The 27,277-nt window shown below is 37.2% G+C and overlaps 1 protein-coding gene across 1 annotated transcript; it reads right to left on the bottom strand.

Annotated features, from left to right (window-relative positions):
• Positions 1 to 1,690: 1,690 nt before the first annotated feature.
• DCHS2 (dachsous cadherin-related 2) lies at positions 1,691 to 26,465 on the bottom strand (the record flags this gene model as incomplete). The annotated part of the gene is made up of 4 exons (XM_039346997.1): positions 1,691 to 2,090; positions 10,190 to 10,373; positions 19,035 to 19,071; positions 25,802 to 26,465. Coding segments are annotated over 4 exons (1,113 nt in total), but the record flags the coding sequence as incomplete, so codon positions are not given.
• Between the last annotated feature and the right edge of the window lie 812 nt (positions 26,466 to 27,277).

Below are 27,277 nucleotides of genomic sequence, written 5' to 3' on the forward strand. Positions count from 1 at the left end.
TTAGAGAAAACACCGTTGTGTCCAGGAAGAAATCAGGCAGCCCTTTGCAGAGGCAAGAAGGAACACGGTTGGATGGATGGACAATGGCCTTCCACAGTCCCTGGGATGGTACCCTGCGTACAGCCCTTTCATTGATTGATTGATGATGTGTTGGGAAGGTGGCGTAGATGCTTAACCCTTCGATCGAGTTTTCTCTCTGAAATTAAAAAAAAAGCCTTGGAAAAGGCATGCACTTCTCCTTTGGTCTCATGGAGAATAATCTGGGCTTCGGGAGTTTTGCCCCAGGCTTGAATTCAATGGCACAGTCTGTGGGTCGGTGGGGGAGGGGAGTGCATGCCTTTTCCTTTGCTTCTTGCTACTATTTTGTCCTCCATCTTTCACTCTAAGGGTAATCCGCCACCTAAAGCCCAGGCCTGCAGAGTAAAACCTATCCAGAAGGCCCCTGGAATCCTTTTCCGGTACCATCCCCAATCGGTACCTTTTCCGGTACCACCCGAGGCCGAACACGGAACATCTTTGGAAAAGAGAAACAGAGCCTGGTGCTTAGACTTATGTGCTAATGAAGCCAAACTCCCTGGACAGACCCGTATCTGTTCCCCTTCGTGGCATGATTGTTTTTCTTCGGGCCACAGTCAGGGCCACTGACAGCTCACAGAATTAAAGGCCGACTTTACATGCAGTGCTAGCCAAACAAGTCTTGGTACCATTTCCATCATTAATGTCCTTTCTTTGCAGAGACTACGTTCGGATACTGCCAGTTTCTTCAGAAGGGAACCATCTCTCCAACTAAAATGAATCCAGAGGAGCCCAAAGCTGGAGAAGAGGAGACGGGCTAAAAAGGCAAGTTCTCTGGAGGACTTGCTGAGTGGGATGGCCCTTTTGCAGCATGTAGCCCTCTGATCCCCATGGACTGAAGCAGGCTGATGTCCGAAAGAATTAGCTAAAGCTGGCCAATGAAGGCCATGTGGAAATCCATGAATGGAAGCCGGGGCATAATTGTGAATGGATGGAGTGTGACAGAGTGCGGATGGGCGGTGTGGAACATCCAAGAGTGGATGGAGCTTGCAGTGTGCTTGTGTGTGTATGTGTGAGTTGTCAAATGTGTACGTGGTGCAAGAGAGGACCTGGTGTCGGCTTAGTCCGATGCGACGGCAGCGTGGATGAATAAGGCCTGGGCCCAAGATTGTTGGGTCTTGTGGTGCCGCGAATGAACTCAGCATCCTTATGAGATGGAATGAAAGGAAACTGGTGGACATTCATCGGATGAAGTCAGGGGAATTTGGCAGGGGTCGCAGAGGTGCAGAGATTGTCCATTCATTCCTTGGTCCAGATCCTGTGCTATTATGTTATGTGCTATTGAGCCTACCTCTGTATGTTCTCTAATATAGGAAAGAGGAGATGAAACAAATCTAGGGCTCGTATCATTGACATCTAAAATGACAATTTTTGCTGTCAGTGAACATTGGTTTTGCTCAGCCAGGCTTACAGCCTGGTTTGAAGCCAATACTGACAGGACAAAAAATTGAGTCATTTCTCAATCAAGGGATACTGCTGTAATTAAGGTATCATAAATAGGATGGATGAAAAATGGATTTTCTGTCAAGTAATTACGATACATGAATACTGAAGATTTCTGTTTTTAAAAACTACTATCTCCATCTCTTGCACTAAATGTATAAACCAAAGTACGAATGGGTACATTTTCCTTTATCCCAATTACAATGAAGTTATTTTGGAAAGAAGGTGGGAGGTTATTTTGATCTTCAACATCAATACTGATAAAAAAAACCAGTCTCATTCTGTGGAGAATTTTTTAGATAGTCATTTACAATAACTCTGAAGAAGTAGTGAGATATTGCTTCCTAATCAAGTGCTTTAGAAAGAAAGAGATCCCCTATAGTATTATCAATTTCAAATGGAATATCAGAATCTTCTTCAGGGATAATAAAATGCTGTTTTCTGTTGGGATATAAATGCTGATGAAGGCGTTTTAAAGAGCCCATGATCTGAGCAAGTCTAAAATTTTCTGGTATGGCAAAATGTCTGATGTATTGAGAAGAAGAAAAAAATCCTTTGGGAAGAGGTATTACCTAGAGAAAAAAAAGAATTTATTATTTAAAAATTCTTGCTTATTAATGGCATTTTGTAACATATTCTACATTTTCTAAATGTAAATTTAGAACTGACTGATAACATTAATTTCACTGTTTCCAGAATCAAGATCTTTGGCAAATATACTGGCAACTAGTGTCCCTGCTGGTTGCCTTTCTAAAAGCTAAAATCAAACAATTCAGTTAAAGTTAAATGTTTCGAAGTACAAGAAATTCAGATAAGTTGAGTCCCAATACAAAATCATGACTTATAATTTGGTGAATAGACAATTTTCACAAATATATTCACAAATGGGCGAGTTCATGCCACATAGTGGCAAATATTTTTCTGTTGGGGCTCTGCCCATTTTCTTTCTTTTTTTTTATTAAAAAGTTTTTATTTTCCATTTATTCATACAAAATACAATTAAAATAAATTCCTAACCATTGGTACCGCCTGCCCATTCCCCCCAGGCTGCGTCCACCCTCTCTAATCCTTCCCTACTTCCCTCCTCTTTCTCTCCTCCCCTCCTACTCTCTTCCCCTCCCCTTCTCCTCTAACCATCCTACTTCCTCCCTACTCCTTCCTCCCCTCTCATCCCTCTCACACACATGAACGCAGCATAGGGGAAATGCCCAAGCATTTACCATGACTATATTATCATTACCCACCCACTCACCCACCCTCAACCCTCCCCCCCCCCGCTGCCCATTTTCTGAGTGGCTGGCTCAACGTGATTTTCATCCTACTTATTAAAATATTATTAATAGTCAAATATATTGACTGATTGCAGGATGCTTACTTCTAGCTCTGGCCATAAGTCAGGCATTGTAATTTGTTGAGGTTGGTTGGGGCTCTGTTTTCCAGTTACAGCATGTATTAAATGTACTTCATGTCACTGACTAGCTGAGCATATAGGTATAAATACATACCATATTTATACATTTAGAAGACATGTCATAGCATCTACTTCGTTGATTTTTCTGTAATACTCGTACACGGTTTCAATTAAAAAAATATGCACCATAGTAGTATTTGGCCAATTATGATCCCCAAAAGATTTTATTACTATTTGAAATTGGGAACAGTATCTGACAACGGTAATGACAAACCAGTTCCGTGTTGTTGCCACAAGAAGTTCATGTTAATCATCGGCATCTCAGGTCAAATTCTTTCACATTTTGTAACAGTGTCCAAGTTCTAATTCAAACATTTGACCACAAGATGGTGACCAAAACCAATTTTTCTTTTACTTTTTTTTTAACTTTCCTGTAATGCAAATTGAACATACACTGGGTAGAATTCACATTCAAATTTAAAATTAATATCCTCCATATTCTGACCCACTGTAATAAAATGTCTCCAAAGTCCTTTCTCAAACCTGCACAGTAACAAACTTCGCATATTTTGCAAATCTTGAAATGTAGCAGATCTTTGGAGAAGCTTGAATGGTTGTCATTGAGGTCAATAACTGAGATATAGACAGATATGGTAGCATTATGTTGAGGGACTCCATGGTGTTACCAGAGCAATCAAATGGTGCTGAACTTGCTGCTCATAGTCTAAGGCCACCCAGTTTATAATTTCCCCTGGTGAAAAGGAACCACGAAAAGAAAGAAAATTGTGGGATGCATTTTTGAAAGTCTTACTAAATAGCATAAGTTACCATTTGCTGCTTCTGTCACTTGATCCATTATGCAGAGGCTAGCAAGAACTGTCATTCAGCATTACTTGTGCATCTACTATCATTGTGCAATAAAAGACTTGGACTTCACACAAAGGCGAATGTCAAAGTCAGATGCTATTCTAAAGCAATCAGATAATATTTTGATTGCAGACCAGCAAAAGAAAAGGGACGAAGATATTTTAGTTATTAAATAAAATCTTTTTATATTGGGGATTCTCAGTACAAATGCTTTTAAGAGACTAATAAGCCTTCCTTTATTTTGTGCAGAGCTGGATATATTCACTTTGCAATAACTTAATACGAGTATCTGGGAACTTTTAAAAATGAATTGCATCATAATATAATGATATAGCAGTGTTTATATGTGATTTCCCAATAATATCTCTATATATCTCTACCAGCCATGCTGCTTTATTCATTTTTTCAGTTGATAAAAGGACAGGTTTTGTGGAATGTAATATTTACATGTAGATGAATCTTAGAAAACAACTGTTTTGTCAATTAAGCTGGCAGGTTATGTGTAATTTCCATTCCACATTCCTTCCTGATAAAATCTGTTTATCATCATACCTTCTCTTGAATTTTATTCTGTCTCAGCTCTCTCATTCTCTCTAAAAATATAAATTATTTACATTTGTGACATGCTATTATTAAACATTTCATACAAATATCTCAAAATCATGGTAAAGCCATGATAGTCAATTTCCTAACGCCAACCCTAGCATTAGCAACAAAGTTTGAATTAACCTAAATTCTCCAAATGGAAGAAAAAGTCAGCTGTCAAAAGAAGAAAAGGACAAATATTGTACGTGGAAACAGTTTAAAAACTATTTTTAAAGAGACTGGCAGTAGGACGACATTGAGAAATTGGAGCAGCAGAGTACAGAGATCAAGTGGTGGGTTTGTAAAAAGTAACAACTGAGGGGGACTTCCGGTGGATCTGCGCGGGCGATGGCGGCTACTTTGTAGCCGTCCTCCTGGGTAAGTGTCTGAATCGCTATGAACAGCGGACATCAGCGGTTCAAAATCCCCCTCCCGGGCAAAGGGGGGGGAAGAGGGTTGTCTGAATAGTGGTAGAGCCTCTTATGCACCCCCAATATTTTTTGGGGGCTGAAAAGAGTGCTCCCACGGAGTTCAGACTGTCTCCGCTTCCCAGCTGCTTTTGTCCCTAGGGACAAAACAAGCCGTTGCAACCACCTCCGCGATTAAAGGGATCTGGTGAGTTTCTTTTTAGAAGCGGACAGAGTTGACTAGAGGATTTAGCTTTTGCTTTCTTTGACTTTATTTGGATTTTAAGTTTAAAGACTTATTTTTACGTTTATATTCCCTCTTTTTATTTTTTACTTTTTGCTGAAAGGGAAAGTAAAATGGCGATCGGCAGGCTTTCCGGCGTTTTTTTTACTTTTTCTTTTTTCCCTTTGGGAAGCTAAAATAGCAATCGGCAGGCTTTCTGGTGTTTTTTCTTCCCTTTCTCTTTTCTTATCTTTTTAATGATTGGAATGATGTTTTATTTTTCTTTTTTTGTTGAAAGGGAAAATAAAATGGCGATCGGCTTTTTTGGATTTTAGAAGCATTATTATTTTTGTTTAACTTTTCTGTTTTGTCTTTTGTACTTTTAAAAGGCAGGCTTTCTGGTGTTTTTCCTTCCCTTTCTCTTTTCTTTCCTTTTTAATGATTGGAATGGAGGTTTTACTTTTTATTTTTTTTGTTGAAAGGGAAAATAAAATGGCGATCGTTTTTTTCGGATTCTAGAAGCATTACTATTTTTGTTTAACTTTTCTGTTTTGTCTTTTGTACTTTTAAAAGGCAGGCTTTCTGGTGTTTTTTTTCCCCTTTCTCTTTTCTTTTCTTGAAGGGGAAAATAAAATGGCGATCGGCTTTTTTGGATTTTAGAAGCATTATTATTTTTGTTTAATTTTTTTGTTTTGTTTTTTGTACTTTTAAAAAAATGGAATGGATTTTTTTTATTTAATTCCTTTCTTCTTCTTTCCTTTTCTTTTTTTTAATTCCCTTTTTTATTATAATGATCTCCCTTTGAAGGATTTTTTGATTTTTTTGGAGTTAATTTCTCTTTTTCTTCTGTTTAATTTTTTGTAATTTTTAAGAAGGAGTAAAGATTTTTCTAAGATGGCTCCAAAGTCTTCAGTATCTTTTTGTTATAATCTTTTATTATAATGATCTCCTTTTGAAGGATTTTTTGATTTCTTTGGAGTTAATCTCTTTTTTTCTTTTGTTTAATTTTTGTAACTTTTAAGAAGGAGTAAAGATTTTTTTAAGATGGCCCCAAAGTGTTCAGTATTTTTTCGTTATAATGATCTCCTATTGAAGGATTTTTCTTGAATTTTTAGGGACTTAATTTCTCTTTTTCTTTTGCTTAATTTTTTTAATTTTTGAGAAGGAGTAAAGATTTTTTTTTAAGATGGGTCCAAGGCGTCCAGTAATTCCCACAGTTCCTAAGGTGGCTTCTTCTTCGGTGTTATCATCAGTGCAACAATCTAAATCAATAGCTTCACCTTCTTCCTTGGTACAGCCAATAATTGTGAAGGATTTGCAAGATATGATGGGAAATGTCATATCTCAAATTAGGGCAGAAATGAAAGAGATCTTAGAGGAAAATAATAAGATTTTGAGGCAAGAGATAGTTTTGGCTTTAAAAGGAGTTGCTTCTGTTCTTGAAAAGCTGAACTCTCGTGTAGAAGAGGTACAAGAAAAAGTGGAATTGATGGAAGGAAAATTTGAAAGTATGGAAAAAGAAATGGAAAATGAGACTCTTATGCTTCAATATAGTCAAATGGAATATGCCTTGAGAATCAGAGGTTTGGGAGAGTCTGTGCAAGGAGATTTGAGAGAGATGGTTGCAAAGGACTTTGCTGTGATTTTGAATAAAGAAAAAGAGGAAATACTTAGTGAAATTGAAAAATTATTTAGAGTTAACTCTGTGGTGGCAGTGCAAAAGAATTTGCCAAGAGATATGGTAATTTACTTTGGGGAAAAAATCCCTGCGCAATGAAATTGTACAAGCTTTTTATAAGAAGAGATTTCAAATTGCTTCACAAGATGTTATAATTCTAAAGGAGATCCCATCAAAAATTTTAAGAAGAAGAAAGGAGTTTGCTTTTTTAGCAGATGAACTTAAAAAGAGACGAATTCTGTTCAGATGGGATGTTCCGATTGGAATGGTGGTGAATTACTTGGGGATATGTTATAGACTTAACACTGTTTCTCAAGCAAAAGACTTTTATACTTTGGTCTTGGGAGTATCCTCATCGCCATTTATTAAGTTTAAAGCTTTGGAAGAAAAGAGGCCTCAAGAAATTGAGATGGAGGAGCAAAAGATAACCTGTGTAACATATAACTGTAAAGAAAAGCAGCAACAGAAGAAGGTTAAGGAGGCCTCACAACTATTGGTTTCTGAATCTGTGGGAGAATTGTTGTCTGAAGAGCCTATATTAATTAAAAATGGGAAATCTCAGTTTGAGGGGCTTCAACAAGTCGAGAGGAAGGAGCAGAGGACAACTCGTGCAACATATAATCGTAAAAAAAAAGACCAACAGAAGAAGGAGTTTAAGGAACCCTCACAACTATTGGCTTCTGAGTCGGCGGGAGAAGCAGGATTTATAAACTTTTTGGAGCCACCTTTAAGGGAAGATTTTAAAGCACTTCTTTCGAGATATAGGGATAAGAGAGACTGATAAGGATGGAGACAGAATGAAAATTCTACATGGACAATAGAGACTGATAAGGATTGTGTTTCTTGTGGACGGTATTTGTTATTGGTAAAGATTTAAATGTGTATGTTCAAATTTGTGTTTTGGAGGGAGTTTATAAAAGTATGATATGAAAAGGTTTAGAGTATTTGTGTTTTGGACGGAGTTTATAAAGTTTATAAAGAATGATGCATAATAACATAAGTATGATATGAAAAGGTTCAGAGTATATTATAATGTGTTTAATGATTGGGTTTTTTTAATTATTATTGTTATTATTATTTTTAAGAGAAGATAACTTGTTTAATTAAATGTATTTAGATTTGTTTTGGATTTATATGTCTTTCAAGTTTTTTTTTCGATAGGAGAGAAGATTATGGAGACTGAATGGAAATCTTAGATAAGAAGTTCAAGTTTAAGTATTTAGTTTAAGTATTCAAAGAGTATTTAGTTTTAATGCTACAATGAAGGTTTATGTGTTTATTTTTCTGTTTTAGGACAAAGAAAGAGGGAGAGATTGGATTTTATATTGTAGGTACAGATGTTCAAAGAAAGTAATGTTTAAATTTGTGTTTTGGAGGGAGTATATATAGAATGATGGATAATAATATAAGTATGATATTAGAATTTAATGTATTTAGATTTTTTTAGGATTTATATGTGTTTTAAGTTTTTTTTTTCTTTTTTGAAAAATTTTAATTAAGCCTGTACTCAACTCTGGGAAGGTTGGGGGAGGGTTTGGGAAGGTGGGGGAGGGTATGGGAGGGTGGGGGGGGGTTGGGGTGGGGATTTGTTTTGTGAAATTTAAAAAATTTTCAATAAAAAAAAGTAACAACTGAGGGTGTACATTGAGAGAATCTAACTTACTTTAATCCTAGAAGTTCATTCCTCAAACCAGTAGAATATGTATAATAAGCACCAACTACTCGTCATTTAAGTATGCATTTGTGCTGATGCTTTATATTTTCAGCTGCATGAGTTGTGAACCAGTATCAATATTATAATACTTGGGAGTATCAAAAACTTTCTTTTTTATTGCTGCAAGTAAAGAAAATTGCATGTTATTCTATTTCTTAGTGTGTTATTGTTTTGTTCTTTGCACCTAAATGCCCAGTTTTACTGAATGTTGAAATGTAGTTTGTTAATTGACCAAATAAATAAATTCAGTCAATGAAATATACAATGAAAAAAAATCAGCAATCCAATATTTATTGACCTGAAAGCTAACCACACTGAACTCAGTCACGGTTACTTCTCAGTAAATATATTCTGCTTGTGTTTTCATATTCTTTGTGTGCTTTTACAGGTTTTTATTTTTATTTTTTTGGTATATATTTTATTAATTTTTGTAGGGTTAGGTTAAGATTAGGGTTGGGTTTTTTTAAAATAACATTCTTAATATTTATCAGGTTTTTGTTTTTATTATATAATTATTTATCTGTTCCCAAAATGTAACAACTAGACTAAATTTACATGTTTCACAAAAGGAAAAGCAGATGCAGAAACTAATTTTTTCCAATCAAGAAAATAACTTTACTCAACAGTTATAATTTGGAGGGATAAAGTTAGACAGTTTTTTCCTTGTTTCTTTTTGCAAGTATTTTGTACTATATAATTCTATTCTATTTTAATTCTATTATATAGAATAGAACATACTTCACTGAGTATAGAATTTCTGAGATATCATATTTTAGATTATGCTGTAACAGTTATAATAGATATAAGTTTTTAAGGATGAGTTAACTTCATTGAATACATGAATGCTATTTCATTCAGAATAAAATAGTCAATAAAAAAATACTGAATCCAGAGTCAATCAAATATAAAGCAGATCCATTGAAATCAGTGAAAAGTTCGTTATGACTAATTTTAAACTGTAATAGTTTCAGTGACTACTCTGATTATATCTAAACTCAAATTATCATCTTCTCTGTTGAGCATGTAAAATGAATAGAAAGCACTTAATAATGTGTTATCCAATGTTGCTAATTAATAAATGCAAAATTGGTTTTTGTGTACAGTTGCAAACAGTATGCTTGCTAAAGGAAAACATAGTTGCCACGATATTTAAAAACAAACATTAAATAATATGTCTTTTTGAAATAAGATTTTCCTCAAGGAAATGCTGCTATTGTATTTGTGACGGATTTATGTTTTCAGTTTTTCTTCATGTATTGATTTTGCTTTATAGAGTTAATGAGGCAAGAAGCAAACACCATTACGAAAGGAAAAATCTGCTGTATAAAATAACATTATCCAGAAAATTATCTAGTTTACATTCATTGCTTTTACATTCTGAGTAGGGAAAGTATTGAAGTGGTTTTACTATGTACTATATTACTGAAAAGACAGAATCTAATCTGAGCAAGGATTAGTGAAGCTCATGTTCTCCTAGAGAAGAAAGGCAGGAATAAAAAGTACTTGAGATTAATAAATGCATAAACAAAGAGCAGGAAGAACATAAGGAACACAGAGCAAATGCCTTCTCCACCTATGGCCCCCTGGTCCTTATATTCATAAGAATGTGAGATGCAGAATATCAGTGTATTTGAAATACATATTCAATAAATAGATGGGAAGCTAAGCAGCTAAATTTGCACTATCCTTCAATCTTTTTCCTTCATTGGTTCCTACAGTATGAGTGCATCATCTAAATTGTCATTCTGTAGCTGTAAGGATGACATTTTTAAAGAGTGAAGCTTACCTCATCAATGACTTTTACTAAGAAATCATATGCAGATGGATCTTCTTCCCTGTCAAGATCCTGACACACATATATGCAGCCACGGCTTATGTCAATCTGAAACACTTCTGATTTTTCATTGCTGTGGAATCCATTATAAAAAAAAATATTTAATATGTCCAAAATCTTGGTCTGTTGCTTTGTCCTGCAATGGCATAAAGCAAAAAAATCTCATTAATTCTTACATACATATTAACATATCCAAAACATTACTTAAGCAGGTGATGTCTGTATTTCTCCAAGATTAGTCCATATCTCTTTGGCCCCATTTTACCTTATTTCTTTGACAATGGAGCCTTTATTTTCTGTTCATGAAAATAAAGTAATTAATCCAAAGCTAGTGTTTCATCTGGAAATACTGGAAAGCTGCACAATTTAAATTAGGGTAGTTTATTCATGTAAGGAACACTTAGTTAATCCTTCCACGTAGTATCTCAAGTTTAGTCCCCTAACAGATCTTTTAAGAATGCTGGCAGGAAAGCTTCACATTAGTAATAATTATTATTACCTTAGTAATAATAATAATAATAATAATAATAATAATAATAATAATAATAATAGTAATAGCAAAGTTGGAAGGGACCTTGGAGGTTGTCTAGTCCAACCCCCTGCTCAGGCAGGAAACCCTACCACCATTTCGGACAAATGGCTGTCCAGTCTCTTCTTAAAAACTTCCAGTGTTGGAGCTTTTACTGCTTCTGGAGGCAGGTTGTTCCACTGATTAATTGTTCTCATTGTCAGGAAGTTTCTCCTTAGTTCTAGTTTGCTTCTCTCCTTGATTAGTTTCCACTCGTTGCTTCTTGTTCTGCCTTCAGGCGCTTTGGAAAATAGTAGACCAGGTGAAGAATACCAGCACGTAGTAAAATTGACAAAAATATACCAGTTTCTGCTTTCTGCAGCAGATAAGCTGCCTGCAGGGTGCCAGATTGCTTAGATTTTTTGTTTTTTAGTCTCTTTGGTGTGGAATATGGATTAAGGAATTTTTGTTACCATAAATCTGTCACAATTCATAAGATGCAATTACTTTTAAAGCTGAGCCTGAACTAAACTGAAGTTGAAATAATTTTGGAATCTAGTGTTGTAATATCAACTCCGTAATAGTTTTTGTGGTCCATTCAAAACATAATGATTTTGTATTTGGATCTGAGCTGTGTCATAAATATGCTGAGCTGCTTGAAAAAATGATAGTTTTATTCAACAGCTTTACATGGAGTATACCAACCAAAAGTAGGCTACAAGTTAGAATACTGAGAATGGTAGTACTTATAATAAATTTTAATTGTAAAGACTGTAATGGACTTTGAGTAAAGTATGTTAAGATGTGCAAATTAAGATATTTTTACTGTTTTTCACTCTGTTTTAATGATAGAGTAGGTGAGATCTCTGTTTGTGATCTACTGTCTGGTTGACCCACTTTTAAGTCAACACAGGAAGAGAAATTGCTTAACAAGCTAGGTTTTCCAATTTTCCTGAGTAGTACATCATTTGCTTATAACGAACATGAACCAACAAGCTTCCCTTCTGATTTTAATAGATGCAATCAAAATTCAGAAACCTGATTTTGTTTCCCTGTGGTTCATACTTTATGAAGCAAAGAGCTTGCATATTGTATACTTTTCTATGTGTATTCTTTATTGTATGCCCACCTGTCCTTTTTTTCCACCCTTAATGATAGAATATCCTTTAATGATAGGCTTGAAGTAAATGAAGTTATCTAAAGTAAATCTAAGCATCTAATTTTATTCTGGCTAATCTTTTCTGGTGTTTGGTGTGCCTTCTAAAGGATGGAGGAAGGAATGGGGAGCTGTAAGTTCTGCTCCCAAGAATCGATCCCTTTGTGAGCAGATGCTACAGCATTTACTCTGTACCATTTTGGCTTATTGTGAGGAGAAATCTCTCTTACACTGTCAGTCCTGAGTGTTCATTAATAAACTCCTATTATTTGTAATTACGCTGGGTGTCTTTCCTTGTGTTCAGCTTTCTTGCTATCCAACCTGCAAATTATATACTAACCGGCAACATGATGTTTTATATTTATTTTGTTGCTGAATTGCTAACTTGTGATTATCTTATAGTTAATCGTGATTGTAGTTGAAATTAGTTACTTTTTTTTTGTACTTTAGTATTTTTAGATCACATGCCCAGAGCTTGAATTGGGACCATTTCAATAAATTAAATAAATTAAGTAAATAAAATTAAATTAAATTAAAATAGTGTATCAAAAGATTATGATAATATAAATTTCCATTCTATTATTTTTGCTATAGGAGAAATACATTCCCTGGTAAATTCCTTGAATGTGCCAATTCAACAATATTTCATGAGATAACTGGGAAGTAAATCCAGCTTACTTTAACACTACCGCTCATCATATTCCATATTAAATTGTTAGACTGAATGCTGAATTTGCAAATACAGTGGGGCAAAAAAAGTATTTAGTCAGCCACCAATTGTGCAAGTTCTCCCAGTTAAAAAGATGAGAGGAGCCTGTAATTGTCACCATAGGTAGACCTCAACTATGAGTGACAAAATGAGAAAACAAATCCAGACAATAACATTGTCTGATTTGGAAAGAATTTATTTGCAAATTATGGTGGAAAATAAGTATTTGGTCAATATCAGAAGTTCATCTCAATACTTTGTTATATATCCTTTGTTGGCAATGACAGAGGTCAAACGTTTTCTGTAAGTCTTCATAAGGTTGGCACACACTGTTGCTGGTATGTTGGCCCATTCCTCCATGCAGATCTCCTCTAGAGCAGTGATGTTTTGGGGCTGTCGCTGGGCAACATGGACTTTCAACTCCCTCCAAAGGTTTTCTATGGGGTTGAGATCTGGAGACTGACTAGGCCACTCCAGGACCTTGAAATGCTTCTTACGAAGCCACTCCTTTGTTGCCCGGGCAGTGTGTTTGGATCATTGTCATACTGAAAGACCCAGCCATGTTTCATCTTCAATGCCCTTGCTGATGGAAGGAGATTTGCACTCAAAATCTCACGATACATGGCCCCATTCATTCTTTCCTGTACACGGATCAGTCGTCCTGGTCCCTTTGCAGAGAAACAGTCCCAAAACATGATGTTGCCACCCCCATGCTTCTTTGGATACAACTCAGCATTCTCTCTCCTCCAAACACAACAAGTTGTGTTTCTACCAAACAGTTTTTCTTTGGTTTCATCTGACCATAGGACATTTTCCCAATCCTCTTCTGGATCATCCAAATGCTTTCTAGCAAACTTCAGACGGGCCCGGACATGTACTGGCTTAAGCAGGGGGACACGTCTGACACTGCAGGATCTGAGTCCCTGGTGGCGTAGTGTGTTACTGATGGTTGCCTTTGTTACGTTAGTCCCAGCTCTCTGCAGGTCATTCACTAGGTCCCCCCGTGTGGTTCTGGGATTTTTGCTCACAGTTCTTGTGATCATGTTCACCCCACGGGGTGAGATCTTGCGTGGACCCACAGATTGAGGGAGATTATCAGTGGTCTTGTATGTCTTCCATTTTCTAATTATTGCTCCCACAGTTGATTTCTTTACACCAAGATGCTTGCCTATTGCAGATTCAGTCTTCCCAGCCTGGTGCAGGTCTACAATTTTGTTTCTGGTGTCCTTCGACAGCTTTTTGGTCTTCACCATAGTGGAGTTTGGAGTGTGACTGTTTGAGGTTGTGGACAAGTGTCTTTTATACTGATAACAAGTTCAAACAGGTGCCATTAATACAGGTAATGAGGAGCCTCTTAAAGAAGAAGTTACAGGTCTGTGAGAGCCAGAAATCTTGCTTGTTTGTAGGTGACCAAATACTTATTTTCCACTATAATTTGCAAATAATGATGTGATTGTCTGGATTTGTTTTCTCATTTTGTCTCTCATAGTTGAGGTCTACCTATGATGACAATTACAGGCCTCTCTCATCTTTTTAAGTGGGAGAACTTGCACAATTGGTGGCTGACTAAATACTTTTTTGCCCCACTGTATACAGCATGCTGCATATGAATCAAGGTTATCATTACATATTCAAGTCTGCCACTTGAGACATTTAGACATTTGCCACCCCTGGGCTTGCATAGGCTGGGCTATGTTTATATGCATCACTCTAACAACAACATTTCAAAATAAATTATTGCTGAAATTAACAGATGAAGACTCTAGAAATATTAATAAGATACATGGATACCAACAAGGGAAAGAGGGAAAGCGAAAAACACGCATCATGAACCAAATACAACAATTCATGTATTTACATCAGATATTGGAAGGATTTGCATCAGGCCATCACCACATGCTTGCTGTCATTTTTGTGTCATCATGGCTTACTGTTAAGGCTTTATTTATTTTTTCTTGCACTGTAAAATGAAAATTGTTTGCAACACCAAATTAATTGCATACAGATTTACAGTACAGATTTAACTTGGGAAATGTATGCCGTTCTTTCATTTTTGACTTTTTAAATGAAAACAGAATGCTTCAGCAGTCTAGAAGCAACATAAACCCATTATGAAGCTGTAATGATACAAAAACTGTACAAAGGTCTGGAACTTCAAAGGCATATTTATGAAAAAACAAATGAAAAATGTTATCCCCAGATCTATGAATCTTAACTCAAAAATAATCAGATGAAACAATAAAAAATATTGGCCAAACATATACTGTTTTGCAGAAACAATTTTTGGTTTTGAGCCATTAGGAAAAAAAATCTTCAAACAACGCTTTGAAAGGAATTACTTGTGTAAAATCAAACAATATGAATAAAGAATTCATTATAGGACAAATTAATTCTTCTATGGAGTTTTTAGTGGTATAATTTTATCCACCCTCTTTTTTCGATGTGTATGTTATACTTCTTTGTGTTGAAAAAAAGTCAATTTTCCACATCTACTTTTCTATGTTACTTGCTGCCATACCATTAAAAATAGATTACTTTATGTTGTAATCAGAACTTCCAACAGATATATTTACATTTGACTGGTTTATACCCATTTTCCATTAGTTCTTATTTCTTAAGATATTAAACTTCAGTGGTCACCAATGTGGTCGGTGTCAACGAAGCAATACAGAATGTCTGATATTCTTGTTCCAGTCTACAAATAGATTTGTTTTCATGCTTTAAAGCCTGCCTACTAGTTATATACTAATGTAAATCACTTTACATTAAAATTACTTGTCTTGGTCTGTTTGAAGCTAAAGCTTACATAGAAGTCACCATATTAAAGTGTAGACTACGACTGTTAGTTATAAGAAACAGCATATGAAATCATACACTCTTAATGAAATGATTAATTCTCTGGTGTTTTTGATATACAGTATGTTTTAACAATGTTGCATTCTGCTGCTGCATCACAGGGTGATCATTTGTACCACGATATTTCTGTGGCAGTCAATAACACCTACATAAGCGGGAGACAGTTTAAGTGTCAGAAAAATTCAATCACCAGAACTCCTTCTGATTCTTACTCCTGTTAATATCTGGAGTGCTCTAGAAAGAATGCTATTGAGACTCTAGAAAGAGCACAGAGAAGAACAACAAATATGATCAGGGGGGTTGGAAGCTAAAACATACCATAAAGAATTGCAGGAACTGGGTATGTCTAGTCTAATGAAGTAAAGAATTGGGGTGAAATGATAGCAGTCTTCCAATATTTGAAGTACTATCATAATGAAGAGGGGATCAACCTATTCTCCAAAGCACCTGAGGGCAGGACAAGAGGTAACAGATGGAAACTTATCAAGGAGAGATCCAACCTAGGAACTAAGGAGAAACTTTCTGATAGTGAGAACAATTAACCAGTGGAACTACTTGCCTCCAGAAGTTATGGGTGCTCCATCACTGGAGGTATTTAAGAAGAGTTGGATAGCCATTTGTCCAGAATACTATGGGGTTTCCTGCTTGAGCAAGGGGTTGAATTAGAAGACTATCAAAGTCCCTTTCTGTCATTATGTTTTTAAGTTCCTGTTATATCCTATTAATTATTTTATCCTGGTTAATACCAGTACTACAGTATATGGGCAAAATGACTAAATTAAAGGGACTGTCAAACACTCTTGATTTCCCCCACCCCCCAAAGCTAGTACATGGACATATTCCAATGCTACTTTATGTGGATGATTCAATCCTTTTGTCCCAAAGTCCAATTGGCTTAAAACATGCACTAAGATCATTTGCCACTTATTGCACAGGTTAAAAAAAAATTGTGAAAAGACAAAACCATTGGTATTTGCTTAGTGTTCCAAAATCCACAAATGGCAATTAAATGAACACAAAATCTAACAAATTAAATTGTCTCCCAGCTTCAGGTGGGAGAAATGCACATCTGGATTGTGTAATTCACAATGCCCAAAAATCAGCTTCAGCACCTGAAACTTTTTACAGAACGGGGTGCTTTCTTTATTCCATTTGCCCTAAGCTATTTACAGCCAAAGTATGTCCTCAGCTTTTATACTACACCTTTCAGCCATTATAATATTCTTAGGAAATAGCTTACAAATACCACTAATGTTATTCTCTGCTGTGAAATGCGAATCAATTAAGATTGAGTAAAAATCTGGTTTATCTTCTTTGCATGTTGGCTGAAGTTAACTTTTTTCCCATAGGATTGATCCTGTCATTAGCAAACAATTTTAGTGGTAAGTACAAGAGGTAATCTCCTTGATTAATTGCACTTTGATGGCTTTTCACAAGATGGTCTCCTTCCTTTAGGATATGACGAAGCAGGCAAATCACTAGCCAGGAATATCTTTTTTTTTGAACAATTACCATCTGGCAGATGGTGCAGGATAATAAAAACAAAGACAAATAAGCTGAAAAACAGTTTTTATCCCAGGTCTGTAACCATATTAAATACTACTGTATAGTGCAACATTGAGGTGCAACATTAGGGGCAACACAATGGTGAATAGAATGTGAAAGATGTGTGTATATAATGTATGTTCTTATTTGTGGTTTTTACTTGTGTGTATTGTGCACGGTGGACAGCACTTAATTTCGTTGTGAGTTACATAATGACAATAAAGATATTCTGTTCAGTAGCAAATGATCCAAATATTGATTGGCACCAGGTTTCCCAAGCATATGACTTTTCTTTCCTACAAATCTTGTTAGGCTGTTTTGGGGCACAATTCAAATTACTGATCTTCCTTTTTAAAGTCTTGTATCATTATGAATCACGCCATTTAAATAACACTTCTTCACTGACATCATTTAGTATAGGAAATTATCCTTTATGTAGAAGATATTCTTTGCTGTGAGCAGATAATTCATCAGACCCATCGGACACATCAGTTCCACTGTAATATCTATTATGATACTTTTAGAAGTCATGAGGATTGTTGAAACAATAAAAATAATGGAAATACATCAGTGGAGTGTGCCTGACATCATGTGGAAATTCACCCTGGAAGGAGTATTAGGTGTGTTTTCTGCCTTGAGATATTTGTAAAAATAATAGTGGGGAATAAATAAATATAAATAAATAAAATCTTGCAATCTGAAAATGAAAATTATAGAAAAATTATCCCCTTCTTTAATTTTCCTGTACATACCTTGTTCCTAGCATTTAAGAACAATGCCTAACAATAGGCTATGCACAAGTTCATAGTGATTACACAAATTCTGCAAAGTGGAAAGGGCACAAGGGGTTGTTGCTAGGCAACAGCCAGAGGTATTTGTAATTCCTTCTAAACTTTCCAATTCAAAAAAGGGAGGAGCCTTTAGATTTAAACTATATACCGACACACACAATGTTTTCATCTATGTTTTCGCTATCAAAAACCTCTACAATTTTTAATTTAGATTTCCATAGAAATCCATAGTGAATGCTTTGAACAAAGCTATTTAGAAACATTTGCCACAAGATACAAAATGATACTTCTGCGCTTTCAAAACAACAGAAACATGGAACCCAAAATGAAAAACAATTCAATGTATAACAGCTTTAAATATTTTCTCTGTGTGGAAATATATATCCAGCACTTTGAAAATTACATTAAACCATATGCATTATAGGGATGGGAGTTGTAAGAACAATAAAGCATGCAAAAGTTGTCTGTCTCAAGCACGTCTAGGAGGTTTAAATGACTGCCCTTTGTTTCACCTTTTTCCAAGTACTAGATGTAATGCCAGAAGTGGAAATGGAGCGGACTTAAGCGTGACGGCCCAATACTTTGCATAAACTAGAAAGAAACCACTGCCTGAGAGTCAATGCGGGACACAGACACATCAATCAGAAATGAAAAAAATGTGCATTTGCTTATTCTGTTAATAAAACATTGCTAAAGCAGTATTAATGGATTCCTGCTTACAACAATCGACGCTCTAAAGAGACAATTCGAAATATGTAGACATTTAGGTAAAGTGTCTAGAATTACATAAAATAGAATTTAAGTATAGGAAAAGTATGGTTTACTTTAAAAACTGCTTTGTTTGTTCCAAAAAGGAGGAAATATATCAAAGCAGAACAGACAAAGTCATTTTAAAAGAAGAAAGTCTGATAAGAAAGCATTCTTCTAAATCAGTAGTTCTCAAGCATATTGGCCTCAGGACACATTTACATTCATAAAAACGATTTGAGAATCTCAAAATGCTTGGGGTTTAGGTATGTTATGTATCAATATTTGCTGTATTAGAAATTAAATCTGAGAAATTTTAAAATATTTATTTATTTGATTTTGTGGATCCTCCTGAAAGGATCTTGGGGATCTCAGGGGTCTCCAAAACCCCTGTTCTAAACAAACACAATTCTTAATGGGAAAGAGTTTTAAAAAATGCCATAGTTAGGAAGAAAAAAAAGGGTTTTAAAATCCACAGTGTTTACCTGTCGAAGTCCATAAACACTACATGGATTTTGAAATCTGTGGAGAAAAGATAATATAACTTCATTTGCCCGGTTTAAGAATTAGAATATTAGAAATGGCAGAATAGCAGTGCTCATAGAACTTACACAGAATTACGAAATTGACTTACTATTTACATGGAATATCGTCTCGTACCCCCGGTTGGGAATCCGTTGTAAAGAGTATTGGCATGCAATAAACTTGTAGTTATTTGAACCTCTTTGGCTCCTGATTTCTTGCATCTGGTAGATATAGACTCTATAATTATTTCCAACTTACTGTGTTAAATGTATTAATTCTTACTGCATAAGGCATATTGCAGAAAAATCTTCTAACAGAAAAACTGTATCTTTGATCATGGACACCTGTGCTGGGGTATATACATGCCAGTTACAAACTCTGCCTTTTTTGTAGTCACCTGCAACATTGTATGCAAACATAAGATGCATACCTTTCATTGTGATGATACGGCACATTTCAACATTTTGACAAAATCTATGGTTGCTGAACATATCCTTAATGTTGATTGCTGTCCTACTTTGCCTCAGAATTTTTTTCTTTTACTTCCTATGTATGGAGCTGCTCATTTGATATCGACTTTTGAAAGGTTTTTGTTTGTTTGTTTTGTTTTCTCAGTTATTCAACATGCAGTTTTGGTCTTTTTAAACACTGGACTGAACCCCTAGCATCACTTTTTACATATTTTGATAATTGTATTTGTTGATTCTAAGCATTATTTTGCTAGCATGCAAAATTAAGGATATTTTATCATAGTTTGCACACACTAAGTTTCCTTTTTGGGGTATAAATTGAGCTCTTCCAATGTTTTGGCCTCTGAACCATTCTCCAAATTTGTGGCCCAGCTTGGTTAGAGCTTTTACTGATTCTTCTGCTTCAGTTCATAGCAAAATATGAATGCCACTCTTTATTTGCCCAAGCCAAACTATATAAGCAAAATAAACAGACCTACCTGGTTGGTGTTTTACATTTACAGTGCATGAGCCTATGGCTATGCTTACTAGTAAATCTTGAGACGTGGTGGCTCAATGATTTAATGATGCTGGAGATGGTTTCTGCATCAGCGGTTGGAGTCCTAGCACTGTGTGTCAGGGTGAGCTCCCATCACTCAGCTTCTGTCCACTTAACAGTTTCAGAGCATTTTCTATGCAAGTAGATTAAATAGGTACCATTTTGGGAGGGGGGGAATGTTGTCTGTGCAGGCACTCAATTACTGCCTTCTGAGCCTTCCCAATTGTGGTGCCCGTTTTTGAGGTGGGGGGGGGAGATGGGGCCTTGATTGATGCTGCAGGGAGAGTCCCTTGTCTTCCTTTCTGGTGTGAAGCCAACTTGTCTTCTTGTGGAGCACCATGGGAAGCATGTAAGCATGTACCTGACTGAACTGATAAACAGACAGCTAAACTACTACTCTGCAATTATATTGTAGTCTTCTGGCTAATGTGACAACTCAATATGCTAATAACAACAACTGGCAATCCCAATATATTTATAGAGCATCAGATTGGGGAGGACATAATATACTTTCCAGTTGTGGTTGGCTTCTATCGAGATTACATCAAGCATTGTAGGAAACCAAGGTCTCAGGTTACAATTAAATATTTGCTTTGGTGTCATGTCCTGGTTTTCCACAATTAGTTTTTAAGATAAAGGGAACTTCTTACCTCTTTTGACTTGCTTGAGATTTTGAACTTTTGCTTTCATTAGTAACATTTATAAAGCTGTATGAATTGTTTCTATACATAGCACTAGCTGTTCAAGCAATCAAAAAATTCTGTTTATTATTTAGTGACATGGTTATTTCACAATTTCTATTTTTACTGCAATTTATTTACTTCGAAAAAGCTGGACTTAATTTGTTCTCAGCTCCTTTCCTCAGGCTTACCATACAGGCAGCTGCTTTAACTTAGCAATACTTGTTTCAGCATGGAAAGCAAAAAATGAAACCCTTCTCATACACAAAACACACTTGCTGAGGTTGTGAAGACACTTATTCAAATAAAGTGCCTGAATGAAAAAGTGTCCTTTGGTAGCTTTTAATGGATTTTTCTTGAATGATGAGGCTTTAAAAATTTGTTTACAGGTGAAATATGGGAAGAAGAGATTTTTTGTTATATTCTTAGAAAAAAATGATAAATTATTATATAAAGTCAAGAAATATGAAATTCATTTACTTGTTTAAGGCTAAAATATACATAAAATATTATTTCTGGTAACTTTTAATGGACTTTTGCAGATTAAGACTGAATGACAAGGTTTTATTATTTGCTTATATATAAAACATAAGATATGGGATGAAGAGATATTTGACTGAAATGTTAAAGATGAAACATTACTGAATTTGTACTTGATATATAATTTTTTCTTTATATTTTTTCCTTCCTTTTTTTCTGAACTTTTTTTTTTTAGTTTTTCTTAGTTTGCATTAGATTTTAACTTTTTATTTTTCAACTTCAATAAAAAATATTACAAAAAGGGGTGACTAATTAGCAACTGATTATCTGCTGATAGTTGTGGGTTTTTTAAGACACTTGCACTAAACACGTGCACAGAAACAGAGCAATTTGGAAGACAGTTAAATTAATAAATCTAGCCACTCATCAGAATTCCCTTCCTCCCCAGTACTAATCCTATCCCATATTAAGGACAGTGATTGATGGGTTATTTCTCACCAGCTGGTTAATGTTTATCAGAAAAGGAAAACAATGTAAGAGAAACTCATTTAGCCATTATATGTCTTAATTGTCCTGAATTAAAATGAAAGGACAGTATCAACCATGTTATTAAGTCAGCAAAATTATGGTTGGCATACTTTTCTGTCAACTCAGGGACTTGATAAATGCATATTAACATGGACTTGAAGAACAGTATTAAACCAAGTAATTATGCACAGGTTTCTGTTGTTTTCTTTCTTGCCTGTCCAATTACTTTTTCCACTTCTCTAATTTCTGTTCCCCTCACTTTTTAGTTATCCCTCCCCACATTCCATCTCCACTCCTCTTCCTTCCATTTCAGTTCTTCATATGTGTGAGATGTATGTATGAGAAAAAATGATTTGTGCGTTTTGTCTATGGAGATTCTCCACCATCGAGGTCATGGTTCTCGTGGAAAAGGTACTTTTCAAAAGGCAACTAGCTTTGTTTTTTTCAATGTTTTCAAGAAAAAGAACAAAAAAATCCAGCTGCCTTTTGAAAAGCATTTTTGGGACGTTTGTGTATTGTGCACATTATCTTATTTTTACAGGCAAGATTTGAGAGTTCAGCCTCTGGACAAGGTTAATATACAAATGTACAATTGTATACATATTTATTGCAGAGGAAAAAATAACTTCAAGCCCAGTTTTAGCAATCTTAGCCTAACAATTAGGAAAACTGGACACTGAACACAACATTTATGTTTATTTCCCTTTTTCTCTCTTCTTCCTTCTTTTTTACTTCCCATCTTTTCATCAAAGAATAATAGAGTAAATTTGTGGATCTCCTAAAATCCATAAGGAAACAACAGTATCTATATTCTTTATAAAATTTATCAGACGTCCCCCACTTCTTATAACTATTGGTAGTTCTAGATTTACAAACCAGTCATAGAGTGACAGTTTGAAATTACAAACTTATGACTATTTTTCACACTTACTACCATTGCAACATCCTCATGCTTACATGATCAAAATTTGGGTGGTTGGCAACTGTCATGTATTGTCTGGGTTTCATGTGGTCACCATTTATAATCTTTCCAGTCGACTTCCAACAAGCAAAGTCAGTGGGGAAAGTTGGATTCACTTAATGATTGTGTAGTTCACTTAACCACTATAGTAATTTGCTTAACTATGACAAAAAGGTCACAAAAATGGGGCCAAATAACTGCCTTGCAACAGAAATTTTGGACTCAATTGTGAACATAACTCGAGGACTATCTGTAATGCTTTTTTCACAGATAAAACCTTTCAAAATAATTGTGGGCCCACTGTATGCTATGATAATTTGTGTGTATGTGTACATGCCTTTTACAGGGGTTCTCAACCTTGGCAACTTTAAGACTTGTGTCCACAAGTCTTAAAGTTGCCAAGGTTGAGAACCCCTGCTTTATAAAATACTGACTCCTGGAGACTGCCTGGACAAGCCCTTGCAGGTTTTTTGGCAAAGTTTCAGATGTGCTTTGGCATTGCCTGTTTTCCAGGACTGAGCGGGAGGAACTGGCCCCGCGTCAGGCAGCTGATTTTGCTTAAGATAAAACAAGAACTCAGGGTCACCTTAATCACTGCACCAAACTGATTCTCAATGCTTTGTTCACATGTCAACACAATTTGGAGCATATCCAGTCACCTACATATCAGTGGCATTCTTGTGAGGGAGATAATCTACTCTTCTATTTGGTGACCTGCAAAATTATTTACCATGTAGAACAGGGGTGTCAAACTCGCAACGTCACGTGATGTGTCGCGACATATTGCGACTTTTTTGCCATTGCCGGCAATGGGGTGGGCGGAGTTTTGCTATGATGCATCCGGCCCGTGGGCCCGCAGTTTGACACCCCTGATGTAGAACACTTGACAAGAATTTGGAAGCCACAATTTAAGGAAAATGAAGGCAGCAAAAGTGCACACGCTAAAGTAAAGTAAACTAATACAAATACAAATTGCATCTAAACAGAAAATATGCAGAAGAGTCTCCTGAAGAGGAAGCCATGACATTAGTAATACTTGTGAAAAATTTATAAAATTCAAGATCATGATCATAAGTTAACAGACTAGCAGAAATAGGTATTATTTAAAAAATCCCTTCTTTTAATTCTCTCATCTCTTTATACAGTCAGTTGTTCCTAACCTGTTGCCTTCCAGACATGTTGACCTATAATAATATAGTATATAATCTCTATATGTCTGAATTTGCTAGTTGAGAAATTATGCAAAGTATAGCTGAAAATCTCAGCAATGTACCAAAATAGGAAAAGTTGTTCCATTCAGAAAGATAAAGTATTTGTTTGGGCAGCTGTACCCAAACCCATTTAACTAAGCATGGTTTTAATGGAAGTTATTTAAAGTGACAATTGACTCCTTTTACACAAAACACTAATCAATAAACTATAGTTTGCAAACTTAGTAGTTCACACAACCTATTAAAAAAATCCTACATGGTGATGGAGTCTCCCTCACACTCCACATTAGCATGGGCATCTTGTTCCTTGTTTGCTAATCATTCCGCATTTCTGATGTTCTGATGTAAGAGTTGTCATAGACCCTTGACTGAAGATTGCCATGCTCCTATCTGGTCATTCTCTTCTATTTACAACTTCAAGAAGGATGCCCAAAATCAAAATCAAAAGATTTTAAAGAGAAAGCTAAAGTTTTCTCCGCAATTATTTTTACTGGGTATTATTGTAGATTTTGATGTCAAAGAAATTGATTTGATGTTGAATCTTATAACAACTGCAAGATTATTAGTGGGGCAATATTGGAAGAAAAACTCTCTGCCTACTATGGAAGAATGGATACTTAAGGTGTCTAATTTAGCAGAAATGGCAAAAATCTCCGCCTATTTAAAGGACCATTCACAAGAAAAATATATTATGGTTTGGAGAAGATGGATTGATTACATTCAAAAGAGATATGAAATTAAAAAGTATTATCTTGCATATGAGTAGATTTTAGATAATTATTAGTAGTTTTAATTATATTATTTGAGTTTATAATTTGTTAACATTTGTTTTGAAAAGGAGTTAAAGTGTGTTATGGTTTTGATTGATAGTATAGTTGGTTAATGTTAGTTAGATTATGTTTGTTTATTTGTTACCCTGTAATCAGCTCTGGGAAGTGGGGGAGGGGGGAGGGGGTGGGAGGGGCTTATATTGTATTAAATTTGTAAAACTTTTAATAAAAAAAAGAAGGATGCCCAGGGAAAGAGGGAGGGGACACCATGTAGCCAGCCATATCAGATGAATCAATCTAGTGATCAGTGAAGTGACAGATATCACAAACAGATCATACTCGCATACCTAGCAGTCAATGAGGCATAATTTTTCAAAATGTCAGTACAGCTGTCTAGGAAAGATCTCTTCTAAAGGTTCATTTCTCTTTTTTTCTCAGAGTGACGGCTTCCTTGAGATTATTATTCTTTGCACCACTAGAGGATTTTTTTTTACCTCGGAAAAGTGCCCTGAACCATTCTGCTTCTTTCAGCTTTTAGGCAAGGATAGACGCCTGAGCTAGCTTAGCACCTGCTATTTTTAATAGTGATGATGAAGGAAATATTTTAAAATATGGGTAGTCCTCAACTTAGAACCACAATTGAGCCCAAAATTTCTATTGTTAAGTGAGGCGTTTGTTAACTAAGTTTTTCCCCATTTTATGACTATTCTTGCCACAGTTGTTAAGTGAAGCACTGCAATTGATAACTTGGTTACCAAGTTGAATCTGGCTTCCCCATTGACTTTGCTTGTCAGAAGGTCGCAAATGGTGATCACGTGACCTTGGGACACAGCAAAGGCCATAAGTATGAACCACATGATTATGGGGATGCTGCAAAGATCGCAAATGTAAAAAATGATCATAAGACACATTTTTGAACGCAGTTGTAACTTTGAACGGTCATTAAATGAACTGTTGTAAATGGAGGACTACCTGTATCAATTTTGCTTTAGGTGGCAAAATTCACCTATTTCTGCAGGTCCTTCAACCCAGAAAACACTAGCTCCTTTGAGGACACTCCTTGTGCTCTATTTTTCTCCACCTCCTGACCTGGCCAAGTTACCTGCAACACCTCGCAGTGTTCACCCAGGCTCACGTTGCAGACTTGGCGTCTGAAGACGGGTTCGTGGTCGTTGGCATCCGCCACGAGAGGGGCGGCTCGCCCATATCCCGGGCCAGCGCCCACAACTGCACCAGCGCTTCCCGCTCGCGATCCAGGGCGGCTCGGAGCCTCAGGACGCCGTCGCTGAGCGGGTCGAGGAGGAAAAGCGCGCCGTGAGCCTGAGCGAGGCGTAGCGCACCTGGCTGTTGGTCGGCGGCTGAGGCGAAAGAGCACCGCGCCAGGCGAGGCGGGAGCCTGTTCGTTCTGGTCGGCCACGCGGAGGGCCAGCGCACGGTGCGAGGAGAGCGGCGGGAGGGCAGCGTCGACGGCCGTCAAACACAGCTCGTAAGCCTGGCGGCTCTCCCGGCCTAAGGAGCCTTCCACGCACAGGAAATAGACGCCGCTGTCGTCGCCAGAGCGTGGCAGCGAAAAGGCGCCGTCGCCGCCTTCCAGGCTCAGCTCCACGCCGCCTCTCGAACTCCCCTCGCCAGTCCTCTTTCCCGGCTGTTCGTCGGGGTCGGAGACAGATACGCGGGCTATGTAGTCCCCCGACCTCGCCCCTTCCGAGACGCTGGCGCCGGCCTCTGGGAGGTAGAGCAGTGTTTCCCAAACTTGACAATTTTAAGGCATGTGGACTTCAACTCCCAGAATTCCACAGCCAGCATTGCTGGCTGTGGAATTCTGGGAGTTGAAGTCCACATGCCTTAAAATTGTCAAGTTTGGGAAACACTGAGGTAGAGCAACCGAATGACTGGCGGGTTGTCGTTCACGTCCAGTCCTTCCACGGCAACCAGGGCGGTCGCCACTTCGGGCTGGGCATCCCCGTCGCGAGCTTCCACAGCCAGGAGATGGTTAGCGCGGAGCTCGAGGTCCAGCGGCCGGCGCAAACGGAGCAACCCGCTGCGCTCGCCCAGCTCGAAGTGGGTCGCCGCAGAAGAGTCGCCCTGGCGGCGGCTAAGCACGTAACTCACCCCTCCCTTGACACCCAGATCCGGGTCTGTGGCGAAAACCCGACACACGGCAGCTCCTGAAGGCGCGTCTTCCCGCAGGTGGGCGCGATAGTCGCTTTGCCCGAAAGTGGGGGCGTTGTCGTTCTCATCCAGCATTTGGACCGCTACCCCGAGGCGCCCGCTCCGGCGAGGGCTGCCGCCGTCCCAAGCTTCAACCAGCAACCGATGGGGAGCCGCCTGCTCCCGGCCCAGCCGCCTCAGCCACAGCAGTTTCAGAGGGTCAGAGGGAGCGCCGTGGCGCACCTAGAAAAACGGACCTTCCTCCTCCGGAGAGCCGTCCGGAAAGCCGTCCTGATCCCGCGGCATTAAGTGCCAAAGCTTCCCTCGCCGGGATGCTGCACGGCGGGCAAGCGGAAAGCGCTGCCGGGCGGACTGAGCTTCGCTGAGGCGCACGAACTCCCGAGGGAAGCGGGG

This window comes from Crotalus tigris, unplaced genomic scaffold, assembly GCF_016545835.1.
Source record: "Crotalus tigris isolate CLP2741 ecotype Arizona unplaced genomic scaffold, ASM1654583v1 scf7180000018043.2394770, whole genome shotgun sequence".
NCBI lineage: Eukaryota > Metazoa > Chordata > Lepidosauria > Squamata > Viperidae > Crotalus > Crotalus tigris.